We start from the raw sequence: 23,526 nt of genomic DNA on the forward strand, positions 1-23,526 counted from the left end.
CTGTAACCTAGATACCCTGGGCTTTACCGATCTATAAGCTGATAAATACTGGAAGTAACAATTATGTCCTAATGCTGACTGTTCCTGGCCCTCCTTCACTTACCTACAGTTTTTAGTCTTCCCTAACCTCAGAGAATGGGTGCCTGATGCCCTCATTCTGAGGATGGTGTCCTATGTGGATTCAGGAACAAGCCAACCTCTCTGGCCTTCTTGTTGGGATGCCTCTGCCCCTGCTATTGCATCCCCCATGAGAATGTGCCTTCACATCACACAATAATCCTTAGAGGATGGTCATCGTGAGCCCTCAGATACCCAGGATGCCCTGGGGTCAGCAGCAGAGTCAAGGAATCAGGAGCCTGTTTCTCTTTCTCTGTTACCCATTATTCCTGGGCCCCAAAATAGCTCTGCTGTGTCTAGACTCAAGCCATCTTACATGAACATGGCACCCTCAACTTCTTTCCCTAATTGTCAAAGAGATTCAAAATCAGCCCTCCAAGTTAGGATGGTTAGAGCAGATACCATATTATTCTTCCATGCATTTATCCGGATATTCATGCATCCATCTATCCCTCCATCATCTATTTATTCATCTATGCATATATTCATCCATCCATGTATTCATCTGTCCATTCATGTATCCATCTATCCATCCATTCATATATCCATCTACTTATCCTTTTATCCATCCATGTATGCATCCATTCATCCATCCATTTATCCATCTATCCACACATATATTTATCCATCCATTCATGTATTCATCTAACCATTCATTTATCCAACTATCCATCCCTTTATTCATCCATGTATCCATTCATGCATGCATCCATCCATTTATCTATCAATTCATGTATTCATCCAGCCATCTATTCATCCATCCATCTATGTATCCATCTATCCATTCATCCATCATCCATCCATTTACCCATCCATACATCCGTTCATCCTTGGCCTGTGCACCCAAAAGTTGTTTTCTCTCCTCCTTCAGCCAAATCTAAAAGCTTCCAGTCTATCAGCTGATAGCACTGATTTACTGCAGAGGTTCCTAGCCACTAGTTTTATAGACTAACTAATTTGAGCTTCCAGTTTACAGTAGCCTGCTAAACCTCTAGGCCACTTTCTTAATCAAGCAGATATTAATTGATTTTGTTGTAAGGTCAATAAGCAAAAAGAGTGAAGGCATTCTTAGCCATTGACACTTCTTGGTCTCTTGAAGAAACTGATTGCCCCTGGCTGAGAAATGGGATCCAGAAGGGATAGGGCAGAGAAGAAAAGTTTTAAGGGGAGAGATCATGAGCAGGGAAAGTTTGGGTATATGTGGAAGGCAAGCTTTAAGGGGGAGAAGAAGGAAACCAAAAAGGGAATAACACCCCTGAAAACAAACTCGGCTGCATTTTTACAGAGTGGGTCTAGTTTTTTGGGTACACAAAGACTTGGGCAAACCAAATCATTAGCCATGTCCTAATGGGTACATAGAGCCAGGAACAGAGGAGAATTGAACTGAGGCCACAGCCCCTTCCCACATTCTGACTGTTGTTTGCCTTTCAGTGTTGGGAAACTCTAATTGGCCAGGAAATCTACCGGCTCCTTCTGATGGATTTTGTGTTCTCTTTAGCCGATTCCTTCCTGGGGGAGTTTTTGAGGAGGTAATTCTTTGTCATTCTTAAGTAATTAGTACCTGATGCTGTAACCAGAACCCGGTTTCTGGCTGAGGGGGATGTACAGATCCCTTGCATACTCAAAGCATGCATTGTTCCAACTCTACCTGTTGTCCTTAGGGATACTGTTCTCTCCGACATTAGCTAAAATTTCCCCTTAACCTGACAATTCTGTTGTTACGGTTCACTTGGTTCAGTTGACCCTTTACAACCTTCTTTTGAAAACAAATTCTAGAAATAAAAGAAACTGAGCCATTTGAAATCTTATCCACCTGGGTATAGTGGCTGACACCTGTAATCCCAGCACTTTGGGAAACTGAGGTGGGAGGATCACTTGGGCCAGGAGTTCAAGACTAGCCTGGGCAATATAGCAAGACTGTCTCTAAAAAAAATTAAAAAAAAAAAAAAAGAAAAAGGCAAAGAAAAAAAAAGAAATCTTATCCACTATGGATAATTTTAATACTATAGTATATATTCCTCCGGATTTTTCTACACACACATTGCGCTGTGTGTGTGTGTGTTTACTATATAATACTATATAATTTTCAAAAGCGAAAATGGAGTCACACTGCATCATATTGTAGAATTTGCTTTAATTAATCTACCACTATGTCTTGACATCTTTCCATGTCAGTACATGTAGATTTATCTCATTGTTTTAATTGAATTAATGTGCTAATTTTATATTAGATACGATATATACAGAATTGAGGCATTGTCATTGTGTCATGTCTGGTTTTTTTAATTTAGTAATTTATTTTTTAAATAATATGATGAACCTCTCATTCCTTATAGACATTTATGTATTTCTGTAAGCTGCTCTAGTAATAAGATGGTCTGACTATCAGATAAGATGGTGTGATGATGATTACTTTCTAGTGGGTAGATTCAATGTCAAATTTCCTCATTCATTTATGCCAAAATGTGCTTTTATTCTACCCTCTGTTGAGGGTCTGGACATAAAGATGAAAAGGTTTGGCTGGGTGCAATGGCTCATGCCTGTAATCCCAGCACTCTGGGAGGCTGAGGTGGGTGAATCACCTGAGGTCAGGAGTTCGAGAGCAGCCTGGCAATGTAGTGAAAGCCTGTCTCTACTAAAAATACAAAAATTAGCCAAGAGTGGTGGCACGTGCCTGTAATCCCAGCTACTTGGGAGGCTGAGGCAGGAAAATTGCTTGAACCCAGGAGGCAGAGGTTGCAGTGAGCCGAGATTGTGCCATTGCACTTCAGTCTGGGTGACACAGCAAGACTCCATCTCAAAAAAAAAAAAAAGATGAAAAGGTTTTTTATTTTTTGACAGAACTTTTTTTTAATTGACAACTCCTTTTTATTAATAAATTAATATGGAATAAAGTTTCCCCAGAGTAAATGGAAACTTGGTTTCCTTCTTGTGGATTTAGAATACGGGAAAAAATAATTAATTTGATAGCAGCAACCAAACATTTAAAAATGTTTGAGTTGAGTTCTCAATTAAATATCTTTCAAATGTTTATTTGAAAGGTGCTGAGTTCATCCGGTTCATGAAAAAAAAAGTTTAATTACCAAAGAGGGGTATAACATAATAGTGGGATAATTTAAATGTTCAGGGTAACAAATGTTCTCTAGAATTTTTTAAACCCCCACTTCACTGCATTTTGTTAAACTAGTTTTCCCTCAATCCCTTCAATTACTTCTTCAAAAACATGTTTATAGATTTGGAACTTTTGAAAAATTTGCAAGGGAACTTATGACTTTATTTCAAGCTGGTGAGGGTCTCTTCTGCTGTTTGTCCTAGTCTGTGGGGATCTTTTGAAAGTGGGAATTATGGTTTGGATACTAAATTCAGTATGTCTTCACAGAATCATTGGGATGCAACTGATCAAAAGTCTTGGAGTCCAGGAGTTTGACATTGCCAGGAATGTTCTAGAACTGATCTATGCACAAACTCTAGTGTGGTAAGTTTTGTGACTCAGCAAAATGCCCAGTGGTTCCTATGTGACTGTGGGGTTGGTGTTTTGGTGGCAAAGCCCCAGAATCTGTTGTTTTTAAAGCTGCATGGGTGATACCCCATCTGGTTAGTCTGAGAACCATGAATTTAGCATTGAGACTATTATTTTCCTTTATGAGAGCTTAAGGACTTCAGACAAGAATTAGCATAGAGCAGGGATCTCAACCTAGAGGCCCACAGGTCATGTCCAGCCTTGCAGGTGTGTTTTGTTTGCCCCTAAAAATTTGAATTAACCACTGCTATAGTCTCAATGTTTGGGTCTCCCTGCAAATTCATATGTTGAAACTTAATTTCCTATGTGATGGAGGTAGGGTCTTTGGGAGGTGATCTGATCTTTGACATGGCTCTTAGGAATGGGATTAGTGCCCTTATAAACAAGGCCTGAGAGACCCCTTGCCCCTTCCACCATGTGGGCACATGGAGAGAAGGCAATATCTAGGAATCACTAAGCAGGGCCTCACCAGACACCAAATCTGCTGCACCTTGAACTTGGACTTCCCAACCCCCAGAACCATAAGAAATAAATTTCTGCTGTTTTATTTATTTTTATTTATTTATTTATTTTATTTAATTTATTTATTTATTTTTTTGAGATGGAGTTTCACTCTTGTTACCCAGGCTGGAGTGCAATGGCGCGATCTCGGCTCACCGCAACCTCCGCCTCCTGGGTTCAGGCAATTCTCCTGCCTCAGCCTCCTGAGTAGCTGGGATTACAGGCACGCGCCACCATGCCCAGCTAATTTTTTGTATTTTTCGTAGAGACGGGGTTTCACCATGTTGATCAGGATGGTCTCGATCTCTTGACCTTGTGATCCACCCGCCTCAGCCTCCCAAAGTTCTGGGATTACAGGCTTGAGCCACCGCGCCCGGCCCTATTTTTATTTTTTAGATGGAGTCTTGCTCTGTCACCCAGGCTGGAGTGCAGTGGCGCGATCTCGGCTCACTGCAACCTCCGCCTCCTGGGTTCAGGCAATTCTCCTGCCTCAGTCTCCCAAGTAGCTGGGACTACAGGCGTGTGTCACCACGTCAGCCAATTTTTTGTATTTTTATTAGAGACAGGTTTCACCATGTTAGCCAGGGTGGTCTCGAACTACTGACTTCAGGTGACCCACTCACCTCGGCATCCCAAAGTGCTGGGATTACAGTCATGAGCCACCACGCCCGGCCTCTGGTGTTTATAAGCCACCCAGTTTATGACGTTTTGTTATAGCAGCCTGAATGGATTAAGACAACCATCCATATTTAAACTTCAGGAGATTTCACATAACACTTAAATTTCTGGCTTCTCTCCAGAAAGATCTGTGGCAAACTGAGCTTCTCCAGTTTGCCACAGTCTCCACCTTTAACTGTTGTCTCCTAGCATTGATTTGCCATTTTTCATTGCCTTTAGGCTGTTTGCCTGCAAACTTTACTTTGCATCCATGTCTCCACAGCAATGGGACAATAAACAGAGGCAGAGAGGGCTGTGTGTTTCTTATATCTGATCTACCATTTGGTGGGTTCTCTATAGTTTTTGGCCATTGAGAATAGCTAACTGGTTGCAGCAAATATTTTTACACACTCACCTGGAAACTGCAAACAAATAGTCAGTGGCTGTCTTTCCTTATTTATTTGTTTTGTTTTCTTTCTTTTTTTTTTTTTTTGAGACAGAGTCTTGCTCTGCTGCTGAGGCTGAAGTGTAGTGGTGCAACCTCCACCTCCCAGGTTCAATCAATTCTCCTGCCTCAGACTCCCAAGTAGCTGGGACTACAATCATGCACCACCACACCTGGCTAATTTTTGTGTTAGTAGAGACAGGGTTTCACCATTTTGGCCCTACTGGTTTTGAGCCCCTGACCTCAAGTGACCCACCCACCTCAGCCTCCCAGAATTCTGGGATTATAGGTGTGAGCCACCATGCTCAGCCTATATATTTTTGAGACAGGGTCTCACTCTGTTGCTCAGGCTGGAGTGCAGTGGCGTAATCATGGCTCACTGCAGCTGCAACCTCCTGAGCTCATGCAATCTTCCTGCCTTACTTTTCCCTATTTATTTTAACATGATTCAGTTAACACCAGAATTCTGTGTGGTGAATCACATTCCCAGGTTCCATCTGATGGGGTGTTGCTAATTTGAAAGCATTGGATTTGGAATTGCATAAACTGAATTCTGAGGCTGGCTCTGCCACTCACAGAGATCACTGTGCTTGTCTGAGCCTCAGTCTCATCTGTAAATGAATATAATAGCTGCCTTTGAATCATGTTGAGGATTAAATGCCATGGTAGATGAAAACTGCTTTGCACGCCAGGCACGGTGGCTCACGCCTGTAATCCCAGCACTTTGGGAGGCTGAGGTGGGCAGATCACCTGAGATCAGGAGTTTGAGACCAGCCTGGCCAACATGGAGAAACCCATTCTCTACTAAAAATACAAAAAATTAGCCAGGTGTGGTGGTGCATGCCTGTAATCCCAACTACTCGGGAGGCTGAGGCAGGAGAATTGCTTGAATCTGGGAGGTGGAGGTTACGATGAGCCGAGATGATTGTACCATGGCTCTCCAGCCTAGGCAACAAGAGCAAAACTCCATCTCAAAAAAAAAAAAAAAAAAGGAAAAAAAAAGAAAATTGCTTTGCAAAATGCCAGTATGTCATACAATGGAAGAGTGTTTTATTTTCTGACTCTTTAAAGCTGCCCTGAGTGATTTGGCTGTCTGCAAATAACTCAACATTAATGAGTTTATTTTTTAAGAGACAGTGAGGACCTTTCTTTGGTAGTTTAGGTGACATATTTGCATGCTGCTATATCACCTGGCAATTTGGCAGTTTACAAAGGCCTTTCTTCCACATTATTTCAACTAGGATGTCATTGGACAAGTTACATAAACACTTTTTAAACCTTAGTTTTCTAACCTTTAAATGGTAGAGATACCTACTCACAGGGTTTTCGAGAGGATTAAATAGGCATGGTGGCTCATGCCTATAACCCCAGCTCTTTGAAAGGCCGAGGCAGTCAGATCACTGGAGGTCAGGAGTTCAAGACCAGCCTGGTCAACTTGGTGAAACCCTGACTCCACTAAAAATACAAATTAGCTGGGTATGGTAGTATGTGCCTGTAATCTCAGCTACTTGGGAAGCTGAGGCAGGAGAATAGCTTGAACTAGGGAGGTGGAGGTTGCAGTGAACCAAGATCATGCCATTGTACTCTAGCCTGGGAGACAGAGCAACACTCTGTCACAAAAAGAAAAAAAAAAAGAAATTACCGTTATGACTTCTGGGCCTTTGAGATTTTTGTTGATAAATCATGAATAAGCACAATCAAAAACACATACCTTTTTTTTCCCATGGTTATTACAGTTCTAACCTTTGTGGTTTTAGGAGAATATCGCCTTTGATGATGAGTTTTACAAGAAGATAATATAATGACAGAAAAGGCTACATGTTAGGGACAGTGGTAGAGGTGAGGTGAGGACCATGTTTCCCAAGTTTTAGTCTATGGTACGCCAGCCTACCTATTTTTTGGTATAGTGACCTTTCACATGCACTATTACCTACTTAATTTTTTTTATTATTTACCTTTTTTAAAATCAAATACTTTTTTTTTTTTTTTTTTTTTGAGACGGAGTTTCGCTCTTGTTACCCAGGCTGGAGTGCAATGGCGCGATCTTGGCTCACTGCAACTTCCGCCTCCTGGGTTCAGGCAATTCTCCTGCCTCAGCCTCCTGAGTAGCTGGGATTACAGGCACGCGCCACCATGCCCAGCTAATTTTTTGTATTTTTAGTAGAGATGGGGTTTCATCATGTTGACCAGGATGGTCTTGATCTCTTGACCTCGTGATCCACCCGCCTTGGCCTCCCAAAGTGCTGGGATTACAGGCTTGAGCCACCGCGCCCGGCCCCAAATACTATTTTTTAATGCCATGGTAGATGACAATTGCTTTTCATCGGCCTCCCAAAGTGCTAGGATTACAGGAGTGAGCCACTGTGCCCATTTAATCCTCTCAAAACCCTGTGAGTAGGTACTAGTATGTCTACCATTTAAAGATTAGAAAACTAAGGTTTAGAGAGATTTTCAGGAACTTGCCCAATGGCATCCCGCTTGAAATGATGTGGAAGAAAGGCCTTTGTAAACTGCCAGACTGCTTTTCCCAACATCAGCAGTCTCCCCGAGGTCAGGAAGACCCCAGATGGCAAAACATCAGGCATGCGCCACCACGCCTGGCTAATTTTTGTATTTTTAGTAGAGATGGGGTTTTGTCATGTTGGCCAGGCTAGTCGTGAACTCCTTATGTCAGGTGATCTGCCCACCTAGGCCTCCAAAAGTGATGGGATTATAGGCATGAGCCATGTGCCTGGCCTCTCAAATACATTTTTAAAGGAAACTTCATTTACAATCATAAATGGAAAAACCAGTGCCATTTGACAGAAATAACAAATAACTGGAAAAATAAAAGCAATCCCATGCCAAACAGTCATTACATTCTAGCAAGATGATACTGTCTGCCAAGGCTCTCAGCCCAAGGCCTACTCCTTTTTGTTAAAAAAAAAAAAAATGGGAGATTGCCACATGTTAGGAGTTAAGGCATTCTAGCACCACGTTGAGATTTTCTCCTTTTGTTGCTGAAGAGTGCTGAAGGAGAGTTGGAAACGGAATGCCTTTCTCATTTGGAACTCAATGCTTTTGAGTGCCTTGTCCCTACAGGACCTCAGACTTTCTTGAATACCATGGGGGAGCAAGAAGGAGGAGGGAAAGGCATACGGTATGCCTTAAATTTGGGACTTGCTAGGTTAGGACATGCTGTATACCATCTGTTGGGTTGGTAGGTGGGTGGGTGGTTTCTCTATCAAATCTCCTTTCCAAGCCAGGCGCAGTGGCTCATGCCTGTAATCCCAGCACTTTGGAAGGCTGAGGCAGATGGATCGCGAGGTCAGGAGTTCAAGATCAGCCTGGCCAAGATGGTGAAACCTGTCTCTACTAAAAACATACAAAAAATTAGCCAGGTGTGGCGGCAGGCACCTGTAGTCCCAGCTACGTGGGAGGCTGAGGCAGGAGAATTGCTTGAACCTGGGGAGCAGAGGTTACAGTGAGATCGCACCACTGCACTCCTGCCTAGGTGACAGAATGAGACTTCATCTCAAATTTAAAAAACTCCTTTTCAGAGCTGGGAAGAAGGTAGCTGTGGATAGTTGGTATGGCGGGAATCTGCCTAATTTGCCGGGATGGAAGCAGGCCCTCTCTGTATTAGTTTGCTGGGGCTACCATAACGAAGTCCCACACACTGAGTGGCTTAAACAACAGCAATTTCTTATCTCACAGTTCTGGAGGCCGGAAGTCCAAGATCAAGGTGTGGGTAGAGTTGGTTTCTTCTGAGGGCCATAAGGGAGGGATCTGTCTCAGGCCTCTCTCATTGGCTTACAGATGGCCATCTTCTCCCTATGTCTTTACATGGTCTTCCATATCTGTGTGTGTCTTTGTCCTAATCTCCTCTTCTTCCTTTTTTTTTTTTTGTTTTTTGAGATGGAATCTCGCTCTGTCATCCGGGTTGGAGTGCAATGGCACAATCTCAGTTTACCTCAACCTCCACCTCCTGGATTCAAGGGATTCTCCTGCCTCAGCCTCTCAAGTAGCTGAGATTACAAGTGCGTGCCATCATGCCTGGCTAATTTTTGTGTTAGTAGAGATGGGGTTTCGCCATGTTGGTGAGGCTGGTCTCAAACTCCTGACCTCAGGTGATTCACCCGCCTTGGCCCCCCTCAAAGTGCTGGGATTACAGGCGTGCACCACCTCGCCCAGCCTCCTAATCTCTTCTTTTAGGGACACCAGTTGTACTGGATTAAAGCCTGCTGTAGTGATCTCATTCTACCTTAATCACCTCTCAAAGGCCCTGTCTCCAAATACAGTCACATTCTGAGATACTGGGAGTTAAGGCCTCAACATATGGACTTTTGGGGAGACACAATCCAGGCCACAACATCCTTTTTCTCTTCCCGCCAACCACCCAGATTCACCCCAACTCCTTGTGTCTCCCCCCGGCCTCTGACACTCACCCTCTCTCCCTCTCAGGATTGGAATCTTCTTCTGCCCCCTGCTGCCCTTTATCCAAATGATTATGCTTTTCATCATGTTCTACGCCAAAAATGTGAGTCAGTCCAACATTGCCATCAATCAGTTTTGCTCAAACGCCTGTGACCTGGTGCACTTAGAGCTGGGGAAGGGGGCTCTGCGAAGGTCTCAGGAAGCTGGGCCTGGCTGGGGTCCCTCTGCTGCTGCTCTGGTTGCAGATGGGAGGGGCCTGCCTCTTTCTCTTCAGGTCAGCCTGATGATGAATTTCCAGCCTCCAAGCAAAGCCTGGCGGGCCTCACAGATGATGACTTTCTTCATCTTCTTGCTCTTTTTCCCGTCCTTCACCGGGGTCTTGTGCACCCTGGCCATCACCATCTGGAGGTAGGAAAAGGTGGCCTTGGGTGAAGTTTTAGAGACTGGGTGGAAGGGCATGTGTTTTAAAATGTAGGTTTTATTATAATTCAGATGTGGTGAGGCCAGGTACAGTGGCTCACACCTGCAATCTCAGCACTATGGGAGGCCAAGGTGTGTGGATCACTTGAGCCCAGGAGTTTGAGACCAGCCTGGCCAACATGGTGAAACCCCTTTTCTACTAAAAATACAAAAATTAGCCAGGCATGGTGGTGTGTGCCTATAATCTCAGTTACTCGGGAGGCTGAGGCAGGAGAATCACTTGAACCTGGGAAGTGGAGGTTGCAGTGAGCTGAGATTGCACCACTGTACTCTGGCCTGGGTGACAGAACGAGATGCTGTCTAGATAGATAGATAGATAGATAGATAGATAGATAGATAGATAGATAGATAATCTAGGTGTGGTGAAACCCAATAGATCAGGAATGACCACCAGTAAAAAAAGATAGTTTATTACTCACAGTTCCCGAGAAGAGGGGGCACAAGGGACCACACAGGGAAGCGTAGTTTATTACTCACAGTTCCCAAGGAGAGGGGGCACAAGGGACCACACAGGGAAGCGTAGTTTATTACTCACAGTTCCCAAGGAGAGGGGGCACAAGGGACCACACAGGGAAGCGTAGTTTATTACTCACAGTTCCCAAGGAGAGGGGGCACAAGGGACCACACAGGGAAGCGTAGTTTATTACTCACAGTTCCCAAGGAGAGGGGGCACAAGGGACCACACAGGGAAGCATCGGGATTGGTCAGGAGGCAGAGGGAGTGAAGGGAAACATGAGCTAGAGCCTTCGTTGTGGTTTTCTGTGGTAAGGAATGGGCAAGGCAGGGGAAGCAGGTTTAGGATTGGCTGGTTTGAGTAGGCTGTGGGATGTGGGGCTGTCCTGAGTCATCTGGCACCTGGCCTGGTATGATTAAAGCAGGAGAGTGGTGGCCCTGAGTGTAGGAGCCTGATAAAGGGGGTGTTTGGCATGTGGGATCTGGGTTGGTTGGTTTGCATTTGAAAGGTGTGCTTTGCAAGCTATCCCAGGGAGCTGGGGTCATTAAGACCCCAGATGTTAAAACATCAGAGTAAACAGGCTTAATACAGTGTCTAACCTAAGTTCCCTTGCTAACCAACAGTCACTAACAGCCAGGGAGGTAATACATCCTAGTTTGATCACTACCCATCGAAACTGAAGCTTCCCAGAATGGGGAGACACTACCACCAGTTCTTCACATCTGGAGCAGAACTTAATCTAAGTTAACAGAAAAGCAGGGCTGATCCAGCTCCTCCCACCCCTCCAACCCCACCTCCCTTTGGCTTACCCCAGCCCCATGGCTCTCCCCTCATTCCTGGAAGCAAGCAAACCCCTCCCAACATGGGCAGAGTCCTCTGAGTGAAGTCCTCTCCCCACTCCCTTTGCTTGGCTGCCTCCTCTTCACCCTCTGATTCTCAGCTCCAAGGCTCTCTCCAAGATCTGACCTTCAGAGCCCGCCTTGTCTGCCGTCAGTTCCCCACTGCTTCTCTCTCTCAGGCCTGAGTTTCTTTCCTTCATTCCATCATTCATAATCAGGAATGCCTCTGTTCGAGTCTTTGTTTAATTGTTACTCAACAATTGTCCATTTTTCCCACCAGAACATAAGCCCAATAGGGCAGGAACTGTCTGCCTTGCTTAATATGGAGTCCTCAGAGCCTGATGAGAATATCGCTTAACAGAATAAACCATGGTTGAATGAATAAATGAATGAATGAATGAATGAACAATTGAATGAATGAATGAATGAACAAGGGAGATGATTTTTAGGACACACGTGGAACTGGGACCCTCGGTTCCTTGCTCCACAACATCCTTACTTCTCTTGGTGTACCCACTTTCTTCTTTCTCTTCCTCACCAGTTCCTTGTTGCCTTATAGTTTCTGCTCATTCCTCCATAGCTAACAGGGTTCCCTCTTTATGCATCTTAATTCAAGTTCTTTCTTTGAGACAGGGCCTCACTCTGTCACTCAGGCTGGAGTGCAGTGGCGCAAACACAGCTCGCTGCACCCTCAAACTCCTGGACTCAAGTGATCCTCCTGCCTCAGCCTCCTGAGTAGCTGGGACTATAGGTACACATCCCCAAGCCTGGCTAATTTTTTGTTTTTTGGTAGAAATGGGGGTCTCGCTGTGTTACCTAGGCTGGTCTCAAACTCTTAGCCTCAAGTGATCCTCCTGCCTTGATCTCCCAAAGTGCTGGGATTGTAGGTGAGCCACCACACTCAGCCTTAATTCAAGTTGTTTTTTTTAGACAGGGTCTTGCTCTGTTGCCCAGGCTGCAGTACAGTGGTATGATCACAGCTCATATATTTTTTTTGTAGAGACAGAGTCTCTCTATGTTGCCCAGGCTGGTCTTGAACTTCTGGGCTCAGGCAGTTCTTCCACCTTGGCATCCCAAAGTGTTGGGATTAGCAGCATAAGCCATAGTGCCTGGCCTTAATTCAAGTTCTTAAGAAAGAGAGTCTGACTGCCCCCATTCAATCATTGAGCCAAGTTACTGCAGAAGTCACTGCCTGGCCTTTGGATTGGCTGCTGTTGGGTCAGGTGATCCCTGTGATCCAAGAGCCAGTGCTTGGAGCGCAGGTCACCCCAGCAAGGCTGTGAGAGAGTTTCCTTGGGAAGGGGTGTAAGTGGATCAGGCAAGACTTAATGTTTTCAGGCCCAGAGTCCAGAAAGGACACCCTGATTCTAGAATAACCATTCCTGAGTCTTGTGCTAGAGATGTTCTTCCATCCTTTGTTTTACCAGATTGAAGCCTTCAGCTGACTGTGGCCCTTTTCGAGGTCTGCCTTTCTTCATTCACTCCATCTACAGCTGGATCGACACCCTGAGTACACGGCCTGGCTACCTGTGGGTTGTTTGGATCTATCAGAACCTCATTGGAAGTGTGCACTTCTTTTTCATCCTCACCCTCATTGTGCTGTGAGTGGGACACCTGGGGAATCTAGAGGGGAAAGCCAAGAGCTCTCCAGGGAAACAGCAGCAGGGATGTTTGGTTGGAAAGCAAATGGCTATAGCACAGCTTAGTGCTCTGGGTGACTCTACCCTTGTATAGGTAGTTTTCTTCCTTCATTTCTTTTCCTCTCTCCCTCCCTCTCTCTCTTTCTCTCTCTTTCTTTCTTTTTCTTTTTTCATTTTTTCTTTTCCATTCTTCTTTCTTTTCTCTCTTCCCTTCCCCTTCCCCTTCTCCTTCCCTTCTCTTTCCCTTCCCCTTCCCTTCCCTTCCCTTCTTTCTTTGGTTCAGACAGGGTCACAATCTATTGCCCAGGCTGGACTGCAGTGGGATGGTCCTGGCTCACTGCAACCTCAACGTTTTGGGCTCAAGCAATCCTCCCACCTCAGCCTCCAAGTAGCTGGGATTGCAGGTGTGCACCACTATACCTGGCCAATTTTTTAAATTTTTGGAGAGATGGGGTCTCCCTGTGTTGCCTAGGCTGTTCTCCAACTCCTGGCCTCATGTTATCCTCCTGCCTTGGCCTCTCAAAGTGTTGGGATTACAGGATTACACCTTGCCCAACCTTGCATTGATAATTTCTTAAAAAAGTTATTTAGCCTGGTGCAGTGGCTTGTGCCTGTAGTCCAAGCTTCTTGGGAAACTGAGATGAGAGTATTACTTGAGCCTAGGAGTTTGAGGCTGCAATGTGCTCTGATCCTGCCAGTGTACTCCAGCCTGGGTGACAGAGCAAGATCCCGTCTCGGAGGGGTGGGGTTGGGAGGTTATATATTATCTTCTTAGGGATTTTTTAAAACTTGTTCTATTAAGAAAGCAATACCTGCTTGTCCCCTGTTAAAAAGATGACATGCCCAGAGATGCTCAATTAATTGGTCTGAAGAGGGGCTGTGGCATGGGCTTGTTTCCCCTTTCCAGATGATTCCATGAGCAACCAAGTTGAGAACCATTGCTCCAATGTATTTAACCTATAACTCACCCCAACATGACTTTTCAGAAACATATTTGGGCCCAAATCCATATGCAACCACAGATTTCAGTTCCTTTGCATCCAGTGGAAATTCGGAGCCTGCAAAACATTGGCAACAGTGTCTGTCATTCTTTCTTTTCTTCTCTTCCAGAATCATCACCTATTTTTACTGGCAGATCACAGAGGGAAGAAAGATTATGATCAGGCTGCTCCATGAGCAGATCATTAATGTAAGTCCCCTTGGATCTTGGATCCCTCTGATGTCCACCCCCACCCTTTTAAAACTCTGTATAAGAGACGCTTGAGACATCCTCCAAAATAAAGGGAATACTGCAATGAACTCTCATATCCCTGCCCTCAGCCCTAACAACCATCAGTGTTTGTATATTCTTATTTCATCTATGCTTTCTCTTCCCAGAAAATCCCTTATTTTTATTTTCTTATTTATTTAAATTATTCTTCTTCTTATTTTTGAGATAGAATTTCAGTCTTGTTGCCCAGGCTGGAGTGCAGTGGCACAATCTCAGCTCACTGTAACCTCCACCTCTCAGGTTCAAGCGATTTTTGTGCCTCAGCCTCCCAAGTAGCTGGGATCACAGGTGTGTGCCACCACGCCCAGCTAATTTTAGTGTTTTTAGTAAAGATGGGGTTTTGCCATGTTGGCCAGGCTGGTCTCAAACTCCTGGCCTCAAGTGATCCACCTGCCACAGCTTCCCAAAGTGCTGGGATTACAGGTGTGAGTGACTGCACCCAGCCATGTTCTACATATATCTGATTTGCAACTCTGCAGTGCGGTTTAGTATGTTTCTGGATTTTTTCTTTGTGTTTCCTGTAAACTGATGACGAGATCTAGAGACTTGACTAGATCCAGATTCAGCTTAGGCAAAATACTTTATAGGTGATACTATTCTTTCCTATGGCATTGTCTTGAGACAGATAATGTCTGATTGTCCCTTTCTGTGATGTTAACAATGATCAGTGAGTTCGAGCTTTCTTAGCCTGATCCATCACATTGTTTCACTGAATGGATTTAGCTGAACGGACTTCGATGAGTAACGCCTAGAAAATCCATTTATTTCATTAGGGAATACAACATAGAGATACTCCAATTGTATAATTCCTCCTGTATTTATTAGCTGAAATTCTTCTATTAAAAAAGGAATTTTTACCAGGCATGGTGGCTCATATCTGTAATCCCAGCACTTTGTGAGTCCAAGGCAGGTGGATTCTCTAAGGTCAGGAGTTCAAGACCAGCCTGGCCAACATGGTGAAATCCCATCTCTACTAAAAATACAAAAATTAGTGGGGCGTGGTGACATGCACATGTAGTCTCAGCTACTCAGGAGGCTGAGACAGGAGAATCACTTGAACCCAGGAAGCTGAGGTTGCAGTGAGCCGAGATTGTGCCACTGCACTCCAGCCTGCGTGACAGAGCAAAACTCCATCTCAAAAACAAAAAACGAAAAAAACTACAAACAAAAAACTAAGGAAACTGAGGCTTTTAGAGTACAATGATTGACTGCTCTAAGTTATAGGGCTAGTAAATGGTTGGGATTTGAACAAGGAGACTCCAGAGCGTGTGCTCTTAACCAAGCGTGGTGGCTCATACTTGTAGACCCAGCTACTCTGGAGACTGAGATGGAAGGATTGCATGAGCCCAGGCATTTGAGGCTGCAGTCAGCTGTGATTGCATCACTGCACTCCAACCTGGATGACAGAACAAGATCCCTGTCTTAAGAAAAAGTTTGCGCTCTTAACGACAATGCAGTTCAGCTTCTGAATAAAAATCTGTTGGTTAAAACTTACAAGTTTGCAGTCTTGCACACTCTCTAGGTAATTTTTATTTGTATTTTTCTGAGAGGGAGTTTCACTCCTGTTGCCCAGGCTGGAGTGCAATGGCACAATCTCAGTTCACTGCAACCTCCGCCTCCCAAGTTCAAGTGATTCTCCTGCCTCAGCCTCCTGAGTAGCTGGGATTACAGGCGCCCACCACTACTCCCAGCTAATTTTTGTGTTTTTAGTAGAGACGTGGTTTCACCATGCTGGCCAGGCTGGTCTCAAACTCCTGACCTCAGGTGATCTGCCCACCTCGACCTCCCAAAGTGCTAGGATTACAGGTATGAACGATCACACCCGGCCAGATGCTTTCTCTTAAAAGAAAAAGGTTCAAGGAGAAACAGAGGCATGGGAATAGGACTACTATGATTGGCTGAGAATGAGCAGACAACCAAATGTGTTTGCTTATCTACCTCAACGGGTGGAACGTTCTACTCTCATCTGCAATGGGGGTTCACAGGAAAGTGATTACACCCTCCTGGGAGAAAGCATGCCCCCTTCCTTTGTTCATTTTCCCGGTTTGGAATTAACGATCTCCATCAACACGGATAACTTTGACAAATGAAACACCCTTGACGTCCTTAGGGGCTGCCCTCTAAGCTTTGGAATTCTCTGTGGGAGGACAGGGCAGACCCAGGCAGCACTGCTGGGATCACACAATAGGCTTCTGGGGTGGGGCACATGCCTATGGGGGATACTGGAAACCATTTTTCCTGGCCATTCAGATCTGGCATGTAAGCTGCTTCTAGCAGCCGGCTTCAGAAGACTACCTGCTCAAGGCTGTTAGGGGAATTGCTTTAGAGGAGAATATTACAGTGCAGGAAGGCTCTGGGGGACACTTTGGTTTTACTGTGAAATGTTTCTTTTCTTTCACCAAAAGATGGCAGCAACCTCCATCCTACTTCTAGGACTCTACCTGCCTGAAAATCGAGGTTCTTGCCATCGATTGCTTTCTCAATTCCATACCACCATTCATTCATGTTTTTGTTTCTTTCTGGTTTTGTTTACCTTCTTGGCAGGAGGGCAAAGATAAAATGTTCCTGATAGAAAAGTTGATCAAGCTGCAGGATATGGAGAAGAAAGCAAACTCCAGCTCCCTTGTTCTGGAAAGGAGAGAGGTGGAGGTGAGGCTGGAGACTGCCTTGGGGACTCCTAGGACACAAACTTGCCTCTATGTAAAAAGCACATCAGATGTAATCCCAGCACTTTGGGAGGCCGAGGCGGGTGGATCACAAGGTCAAGAGATCGAGACCCTCCTGGTCAACATGGTGAAACCCCGTCTCTACTAAAAATACAAAAAATTAGCTGGGCATGGTGGCGCGTGCCTGTAGTCCCAGCTACTCAGGAGGCTGAGGCAGGAGAATTGCCTGAACCCAGGAGGCGGAGGTTGCGGTGAGCCGAGATCGCGCCATTGCACTCCAGCCTGGGTAACAAGAGCAAAACTCCGTCTCGGGGAAAAAAAAAAAAAAAAAAAAAAAAGCACATCAGAGGCCAGGTGTGGTGGCTCATGCCTGTAATCCCAGCACTTTGGGAGGCCAAGACAGGCAGATCACCTGAGGTCAGGAGTTCAAGACCAGCCTGGACAACATGGTGAAACCCTGTCTCTACTAAAAATACAAAAAATTAGCCAGTCTCGCTCTGACACCTATGCTGGAGTGCAGTGGCTTGATCTCACCTCATTGCAACCTCCACCTCCTGGGTTCAAGCAATTTTCTGCCTCAGCCTCCCGAGTAGCTGGGATTACAGGCACCTGCCACCACGCCCAGTTTCACCATCTTGGCCCTGCTGGTCTTGAACTTCTTACCTCATGATCCACCCGCCTCGGCCTCCCAAAGTGCTGGGTTTACAAGTGTGAGCCACCACACCCAGCTGTAAATCTACCTTAATGCAAATGCCACTTATGTTGGAAACTGTGATCTTGACAGAAGAGACTGCCGTGTAATTTATCATCTGTGCAAATTTATACTGTCAGCACAAGTTAGGTAAGGGATCAGGAGGCCTAAAGGTAGATCTTCTGAAGGTAGAGACCAAGTCTGTGCACTTGTCACCCAGGTCCTAATTTATTACCTCGAAAAATATAAATGCTCAGTGAATATCTGTTAAATGGCCAGGTGCGGTGGCTCATGCCTGTAATCCCAGCACTTTGGGAGGCCAAGGTGGGCAGATCACTTGAAGTCAGGAGTTCAGAACCAGCCTGGCCAACATGGTAAAACCCCATCTCTACTAAAAATGAAAAAAAAAATTGGCTGGGGGCGGTGGCAGGTGCCTGTAATCCCAGCTACTTGGGGGGCTGAGGCAGGAGAATTGCTGGAACCCAGGAGGTGGAGGTTGCAGTAAGCTGAGATCCCACTCCAGCCTGGGAGACAGAGCAAGACTCTGTCTCAGAAGAATATCTGTGGAATAAATGAATAGAATCACTCTCCCTAAAAAACAAAACATGTTCAATATTTCTATAGCAGAAGCTTGGTCTTAATCTGTCATTCCTTAATTTTAAAATGGTGGAGAGGCTCACAAATTGTGCCAACTATGCCACAAGACCCTGAATCTGCGTTCCTCCTCCATGACGTGGCTGCCTGTTTTTTTCTTTTTCAGCAACAAGGCTCTTTGCATTTGGGGGAACATGATGGCAGTCCTGGTAAGTAATTGAACTGGCGCAGAATAAGACACTAATTTATTTCAGGTGAAATATCTAAGATAAATGTAAGAATTGCTCGTGTGTTTTTTACTTTTTTAGTTGCAAACCGGATCCAAATTGGCTTAAGCAAAATTTCAAGAATAATTCTTGTTTTAGATCTAGCCTAACACAGGAGCTCACAATGTCACCAGAACCTGGTTTTTTTCAGTGTCATCCTTATCTATGTTAGTTCGTTTTGCAAGTAGCCTCTTCCTAATAAGGGCAAGACAGTTTTATCAACTTCTTATATCTTCTCAGAGTCAGTCTGGTGGGAAAGAGTGAGGCACTCAGGATTCTCGCAGTGTTTCACAGAATCTGACTGGGTGATGTCCCTGTCTATGAACCAATTGTTGTGGCTATAAGAAGATGGCAGTTCCTTTGGTCACGATTCATCTATAGATACCGGTGGTGCAACCATGAAGACCATAGGGACCGAGAGGAGGGAAGGGTGACTTCCCAAAGAGAATCTGGGGCTGATGCCAGAAGGAAAGTGAATTCCAGGCAGGAAACAAATAGGCAAACCCATTAATTTTTTTTTTGTGCGGGGAAATACCATTTACTGATGACTTTCAGTGATGGGAGTTCAAGGGGTAGGATTATAGAAACTAAAATCAGGAGGCAAGAAAGGCGCGAGAAACTGTGGGATCTTGAAGGGCAAATTGGTCTTTCCCTTGTAGGGATGGGGCAGGGTGTGCCAGAGTTAACTTCTCTTTCCTGTGTCAAACCTAGACTTGCGATTTAGAAGACCAGTTCAAGAAGGTAATCCAAGGGCCTGAGGATTGTTTTGGTAACCAGACACCAATCAAATAAGGAGAGCAGATGAAAATGGAACGATTTCTTCCATGCCACCTGTGTCTTTAGGAATTGCCCAGAAGGAAATCCAAGCCTTTAGCCAGGAGCAGAAACTGACTACAATGTAAATATCAAAGTAAAATTGGGCATTCCGTGCTATTTTTTACACCTGGATTGCTGATTTTTCAAGACAAAATACTTGGGGTTTTCCAATAAAGACTGTTGTAATATTGAAACGAGCCCACAAAAACCTAGGAAGAAATAACTAGGGAATAATATATTTTATTTTCAAGAAATATGTGCATGAATGATTGGTTCTTAGGACTCTCACCTGCCAGACTTCCCAGACCTGGCAAAGGTTTAGGAACTGTTGTTAAGAATAGTGGTCCAGCCTGAATAAACATGTAATCCTTAAGCAGGGATGTGAAGCCTGCATTTATTTGTGACTTTGAACTAAAAACATCCCCATATGTCCCAAAGTTGGAATACAACCAGAGGTCTCATCTCTGAACTTTCTTGCATATTGATTACATGAGTCTTTAGAATTGGGGATGGAGAAGTTTCTGCCCCTATGAGGAGTTATACATGACCATTAAAGTCTTAACGTCAAACTAGCTTTGCACAGTGGAAGTATTGTAGCCAATGAGGTTTATCTTACACTCGATTATTGCTAATTGAAAATTTTCCCAATACCCGGCTGTGATGACTTAAAATACAATCAGCATTGGCAATTTTTGACATTCTCTATGGAGACTGAATAAGAAAAAAAAAATTAGCTGGTTGCAATGGCTCACGTCTGTAATCTCAGCACTTTGAGAGGCTGAGGCAAGTGGATCACTTGATGTTAGGAGTTCAAGACCAGCCTGGCCAACGTGGTGAAACCCTGTCTCTACTAAAAATACGAAAACTAGCTGGGCGTGGGGTGCATACCTGTAATCTCAGCTACTCGGGAGGAGGAGGCAGGATAATTGCTTGAACTTGGGAGGCAGAAGTTTCAGTGAGCCAAGATTGCCCCACTGCACTCCAGCCTGGGCAAGAGTGAGACTCTGTCTCAAAAAAAATAAAGGAAATTAAAAGTCTACTATGAAACCGGTGGCGATGTGTGGAATGTGTGTGTGTGTGTGTGCGCGCGCGCATATGTAAGGAATATGTGTGTGTATAATTTTTTGGCAGATTTGCCGAATGATTCACAAGCCATGTGGCTGTTCTTTTTTTTTGAGACTGAGTTTCGCTCTTGTTACCCAGGCTGGAGTGCAATGGCGCGATCTCGGCTCACCGCAACCTCCGCCTCCTGGGTTCAGGCAATTCTCCTGCCTCAGCCTCCTGAGTAGCTGGGATTACAGGCACGCGCTACCATGCCCAGCTAATTTTTTGTATTTTTAGTAGAGACGGGGTTTCACCATGTTGACCAGGATGGTCTCGATCTCTTGACCTCGTGATCCACCCGCCTCGGCCTCCCAAAGTTGTGGCTGTTCTTAATACTGAAAGGTCCGGCAGAAAGATGCAATTACTCAGTGGGGGAGGAGTTGCCTGTTAAGTAATCACTGTCATATAACCTAATTGGAACTGAATTTGGAAAGCATTTAAGACACATTTGAGACTGCACTCGGTGGCTCACACCTGTAATCCCAGGACTTTGGGTGGCCGAGGCAGGCAGATCATGAGGTCAGGAGTTCAAGACCAGCGTGGCCAATGTGATGAAACCCCGTCTCTACCAAGAATACAAAAAATTAGCCGGGCCTGGTGGTGCACGCCTGTAATTCTAGCCACTTGGGAGGCTGAGGCAGGAGAATTGCTTGAACCCAGGAGGCAGAGGTTGTGCTCAGTGGAGATTGCACTGTTGCACTCTGGCCTGGGTAACAGAGCAAGACTCCGTTTCAAAAAAAAAGATACATTTGAAACACAAGCACCTAACCAGCGCTCAGTCATTTATTCCCTTTTTTTAAATTATTTTTTAAGAGATGAGTCAAAGCTATGTTGCCAGGTTTGACTCAAACTCCTAAGTCAAGCCGTCCTCCCACTTCAGCCTCCCACGTAGCTGGGACTACAGGCACATGCCACTACACTTGACAACTCACTTTTTCATTCACTTATTTTTTTCATTAATTCACTTCATCAGAGGAATTAATTTCTTTTGGTGTCATCTTTGGTAACAGTTGCATCCATCCATCCATTCATTCAACAAATATGAACTAAATAGTGGTGAACAAGATGGTGAACAAGTCATGGTGCTACCTGTCTAGCAGATTTAGACGTGTATTTAATACTTAAGCAATAACTAATTTTCGTTGCAGTAGGTGCTCTGAAGAAGCACAGGGACTATGGGGGACTCTGTGAGGTCAGTGCAGGCAGCCCATGGAAGTGATATTGGAAATGATTTTTTCCCCTTGGAGACATCTTAGTGCTGTTTGTGCTTTTTTTTTTTTTTTTTTTAAATGGAGTTTTCCTGTGTCTCTCAAGCTAGAGAGGCTGGAGTGCAGTGGCACGATCTTGGCTCACTGCAACCTCCGCCTCCTGGGTTCAAGCAAGTCTCCTGCCTCAGCCTCCTGAGCAGCTGGGATTACAGGTGCATGCCACCATGCCTGGCTAATTTTTGTATTTTTAGTAGAGATGAGTTTTTGCCATGTTGGCCAGGCTGGTCTCTAACTCCTGACCTCAGGTGATCTGCCCATCTCAGCTTCCCAAAGTGTTGGGCTTACAGGCGTGAGCCACCGCACCCAGCTGCTGCTTGGGCTTCCACAATGAAATGTGAACTTCCTCTGAAAGCATCACTTTTGCTCATTTGCCAGATGCTAAGTGTTCCCATCTGGAATGCTTCTCTCCCTTCACCTTCATCCCTTGTCTCCACGTCAGTGCAGCCCTTCTTCTCCTGGAAGTATACATGCAGTAGACAGTGGCTCATGCCTGTAATCCCAGCATTTTTGGAGGCCAGGATGGCAGATCACCTGAGGTCAGCAGTTCAAGACCAGCCTGGCCAACATGGTGAGACCCTCCCCCGGCATCTCTACTAAAAATACAAAAATTAGCTGGCATGGTGGGGGGTGCCCGTAATCCCAGCTACTCAAGTGGCTGAGGCATGAGAATTGCGTGAACCTGGGAGACGAAGGTTGCAGTGAGCCAAGATTGCGCCACTGCACTTCAGCCTGAGTGACAGAGTGAGACTGTCTCAAAAAATAAAGGAAAAAAAGTACTGTACACAGCATTTTAAATAGTCTAGGACATGGTAGGGAGTCAATAAATGTTAATTTGCAAGGATTTTACATGCACTCTTTCATATAATCACCACCACTGCAAGAATATTACCCCTATTTTATAGATGAATTAATTTAGCCAAGGTCATACAGCTGGTAAGTTGCTAATTAGGAATGGAGACTTGGCTTTCTCTGTTTCCAAATCCTGTTTTTAACCCTATACTAAGCCTTCCAAGGAAGTGCTTAATAGTTATTCACACTTTATTTCATCAAATTCTCCATTTTTTGAGGCCCTGACCATCTTAGCACAGGACCTAAATTTGGCCTGGCTGAATCAAAGGCAAAATGGATTTGGGATGAAGATCAAGAGACAGAGATCTCCTGGCTCTGTAGAGATCTTTTCACAACATAAAGGGATATTATGATGATGATGAATATTTTTAGAGATTGGAGTCAAACTCTGTCACCCAGGTCAGAGTGCGTGGTGTGATTCTAGGTCACTGCAGCCTCAACTTGTTGGTCTCCAGTAATCCTCCCGCCTTAGTCTCAATTTTTAAATTTTTTGTAGAGATAGGGGTCTCACTATTTACCCAGGCTAGTGTTGAACTCCTGACTTCAAGCAGTCCTCCCGCCGTGGTCTCCCAAAGTGAAAGGATTACCGGCATGAGCCGCCATGCCAGGCCAAGGGATATTATTAACTCCATACTGTCCCCAAGAGAAATCCTTCCCTGTCAGTTGCTGTGTACCCTCAGAGGTACCCCAGGGCTGAATTCAGTTCACAGAGGTATCTTTTTTTTTTTTTTTTTTTTTGAGACAGAGTCTCACTCTGGCCTAGGCTAGAGCGCAGTGGTACAATCTTGGCTCACTGCAACCTCTGACTCCTGGGTTCAAGCAATTCTCCTTGCTTCAGCCTCCTGAGTAGCTGGGATTACAGGCATGTGCCACCATGCCCAGCTAATGTTTATATTTCTAGTAGAGATAGGGTTTCCCCATGATGGCCAGGCT

General features: G+C 44.9%; 1 protein-coding gene and 1 non-coding gene across 7 annotated transcripts in view; both read left to right on the forward strand.

The window, feature by feature from the left end:
- TMC5 (transmembrane channel like 5) overlaps positions 1 to 19,752 on the forward strand; it is an 83,180-nt gene extending 63,428 nt beyond the window's left edge. For all 6 annotated transcript variants that reach the window (XM_064362537.1, XM_064362542.1, XM_064362538.1 and 3 more), the window contains 9 exons: positions 1,549 to 1,646; positions 3,497 to 3,592; positions 9,684 to 9,759; positions 9,931 to 10,064; positions 12,857 to 13,030; positions 14,180 to 14,258; positions 16,884 to 16,988; positions 18,457 to 18,499; positions 19,268 to 19,752. In XM_064362537.1, the coding sequence (XP_064218607.1) occupies positions 1,549 to 1,646; positions 3,497 to 3,592; positions 9,684 to 9,759; positions 9,931 to 10,064; positions 12,857 to 13,030; positions 14,180 to 14,258; positions 16,884 to 16,988; positions 18,457 to 18,499; positions 19,268 to 19,314 (852 nt within the window). In that variant the 3' untranslated portion in view covers positions 19,315 to 19,752. The remainder of the gene's footprint in view (positions 1 to 1,548; positions 1,647 to 3,496; positions 3,593 to 9,683; positions 9,760 to 9,930; positions 10,065 to 12,856; positions 13,031 to 14,179; positions 14,259 to 16,883; positions 16,989 to 18,456; positions 18,500 to 19,267) is intronic.
- A 191-nt stretch (positions 19,753 to 19,943) lies between these two features.
- LOC135269181 (U4 spliceosomal RNA) lies at positions 19,944 to 20,083 on the forward strand. The gene has a single exon (XR_010337475.1). It is a non-coding gene; the product is annotated as a U4 spliceosomal RNA (small nuclear RNA).
- The last annotated feature ends 3,443 nt before the right edge of the window (positions 20,084 to 23,526 follow it).

This window comes from Aotus nancymaae, unplaced genomic scaffold (genome assembly GCF_030222135.1).
Source record: "Aotus nancymaae isolate 86718 unplaced genomic scaffold, 86718_ANA_hifiasm-v0.15.2.pri h1tg000049l, whole genome shotgun sequence".
Taxonomy (NCBI): domain Eukaryota; kingdom Metazoa; phylum Chordata; class Mammalia; order Primates; family Aotidae; genus Aotus; species Aotus nancymaae.